At 44.7% G+C, this 2,264-nt stretch overlaps 1 protein-coding gene across 1 annotated transcript; it reads right to left on the bottom strand.

The window, feature by feature from the left end:
* Nucleotides 1-1,007: 1,007 nt before the first annotated feature.
* On the bottom strand, nucleotides 1,008-2,050 carry LOC103646791 (senescence-specific cysteine protease SAG39). The gene is made up of 2 exons (XM_008671450.3): nucleotides 1,684-2,050; nucleotides 1,008-1,594 (listed from the first exon to the last, which is right to left on the bottom strand). The coding sequence occupies exons 1-2, from the start codon at nucleotides 2,018-2,020 to the stop codon at nucleotides 1,008-1,010; spliced, it is 924 nt and encodes a 307-aa protein (XP_008669672.3). The 5' UTR covers nucleotides 2,021-2,050.
* Between the last annotated feature and the right edge of the window lie 214 nt (nucleotides 2,051-2,264).

The raw sequence follows: 2,264 nt of genomic DNA, 5'->3' as shown, positions 1-2,264 counted from the left end.
TGACATGTGGGTCATGTTTGCCAGGTTCGTCTTTCTCCCTGTTAGACACTCGAGATTGTTGTCGCTTCGGTCAACCTACCAATGGCTTGTTATCGGGATCGTCGTCGTCGTTATCATAATTTAGCTTCTTTAATTTAGTTATTTTTGTAAAGATATTTTATTTATACAATAAAGTTTAATTTGGGACAATGGTTTATATATAAGTCATCATATATACGTAACTTGATCCTGGTGCACGTATGAGATGTATCAGGATTTGTCCTTAAATCCGGGTGTAACAGCGTACCAATGAGAGGATGTTTTTAGGGAAAAATAATAGTTCTGCTGCATCATTATGGACAAAGATGGCAGTTTCAAATTAGAAATGGCTCTTCCCTGCTTAAAAATTAACTAATTATTTAGTGACTCCCGATGAATATCTAGTTCAAGCCAATAGCTAACCGTTTAGTCTGTTTATGCCGTTTAATCCATTTAATACTGTATAAACCGTTTTTTGTCTGTTTAAACGCTTGTGTAAACCGATTAAATGCTAAAGAGAGGATGACCAACTGTTTAGCTTTTAGCATAACATTAGTTCAAGCAGTGAAAATATCTAGTTCAATCAGTGAAAATACGTACGAGGAAATGTAGAACCCTCCATAAAAATTACAAACAACCATGATTAATATATTGTTTCGCATGTATTTAAAATAGAAAGATGTGGTCTCACAGATTCACATGTATGCAATGGTCTGGACATTTTTTTATGAGAATAATGTGATGTGATTATTTACCTCTTGGCTTCAAGGTACTCTATAAAGAGCTTTAAGTTACTATTTCAAACATCCAATATATTTACATAAACATAATAAAAGTTACACATGCATGATGTACAAATACATTTTTAAGATAATAGAACAAAGTTCTAGTCTATATTATAAGATGTACAAGACAAAGAACATATTGTGAATTTAATACGAGCAAGCTGATGATGTTTTACTTTTGGAAGCAAAAGAACTCTTGGTTTTCTATTCGGTGGGGTAGGAAGGTTTCATGGCAAGGTCGCACATCCCTCGCTTGTCAGAAATGTCCTTCTCCATCCGTAGGAACCCCTTCTCTCCCCAGGTGGTGCCCCACGAGTTCTTCAGAATCCAATACTTTGTGTCGTCACTCTCCACGCCATAGCCGATCGCAGCGATGCCATGGTCTAGTTGAGTGCCGCAGGAGCCGGTCATCACACCGCCGGAGTAAAGCATGAAAGTCCTGTCGCTTGCATCGACGGCGACCGACACAGGCTGACTGGCCACGACCTTCATGAGCGCGGCCTCGTTGTTGGGCGGCACGTCCTCATGGCCTTTGATCGTCGCGGCGCTCTTTGACCCGCCCTTGCACTTGCCGTCCACGACCTTGTACGGGTAGCTGGACTCGGTGGCCAGGCCTCCGTTCTTGATGACGAACTCGAAGGCATTGTCCATCCAGCCCCCCTCGCAGCCCTCGTCCATGTTGTGGGTGTCACAGTCCACCGGTTCTTGCTCTGAGAGTGAGACGAGGTTGCCGGTGCTCAGCTTCACGATGCCCTCCATGGCAGCTATGGCCGAGAACGCCCAGCAGCAACCTGCGGTTATATATTGGTGTCATTAACTGTTCATGTCATTATAAGAAGTATGGCTTTCAAGTATGACCATAAAATATGAATGCACATACCACACTGGCCTTGGTTCTTGATGGGTGTGACAGCTCCCTTGGTCCTCCAATCGACGGCCGTGGGAAGCGCGCTAACGCTTAAGTTCTCGTACTTGAATCCAGTCGTGGGGACCTCTTCTGCTGAGATCGGTTTGAAGCCTTTGTTTGCTTTGAACTCTTCGGTAGTCAGGTCGGCGAACTGGTTCACGCCAAGCCAGAACTTGTTCTTCTTATCGGCGTTGAACGACTCGACGAATGCGAAGTTATCCTTGAACACCTCGAAGCGCCGTGCCTTCTCGGCTGCGTCCTTGTAGACGCGGTCATACTCCGCCATCCACCTCTCATGCCTCTCGGCCATGGCTGCATCGTTGCTCAGCTCACGAGCCGCGCTAGGACAGGACTAGGGAAGCTGCAGGCGCAGCCAATAAGGACGACAAAGAGGAGGAGGAAAGCCTTGGAGCTGACCATGATCTATGATGCTGGTGAGTTTGTTTTAATTTCTTGGTGGTTGCTCTTTACAATGGATGATGCTGTGTGTGGAAGTGAGGAGGGGAGCGTTGTGTTTATATAGCACTTACATCTTTGATGGAGTGGTCATTTTC

Source organism: Zea mays, chromosome 2, assembly GCF_902167145.1.
Source record: "Zea mays cultivar B73 chromosome 2, Zm-B73-REFERENCE-NAM-5.0, whole genome shotgun sequence".
Taxonomy (NCBI): domain Eukaryota; kingdom Viridiplantae; phylum Streptophyta; class Magnoliopsida; order Poales; family Poaceae; genus Zea; species Zea mays.
The sequence above is the reverse complement of the archived record's forward strand: the minus strand, read 5'-3'. Positions and strand labels throughout refer to the sequence as shown.

Excerpts from the sequence above, each read along its gene's own strand:
- LOC103646791 (XM_008671450.3), bottom strand. The coding sequence starts at position 2,020 with ATGGCCGAGAGGCATGAGAGGTGGATGGCGGAGTATGACCGCGTCTAC. Across the intron at positions 1,595-1,683 it reads CAAGAACCAAGGCCAGTGTG|GTTGCTGCTGGGCGTTCTCG; the intron begins GTATGTGCATTC and ends ATATAACCGCAG.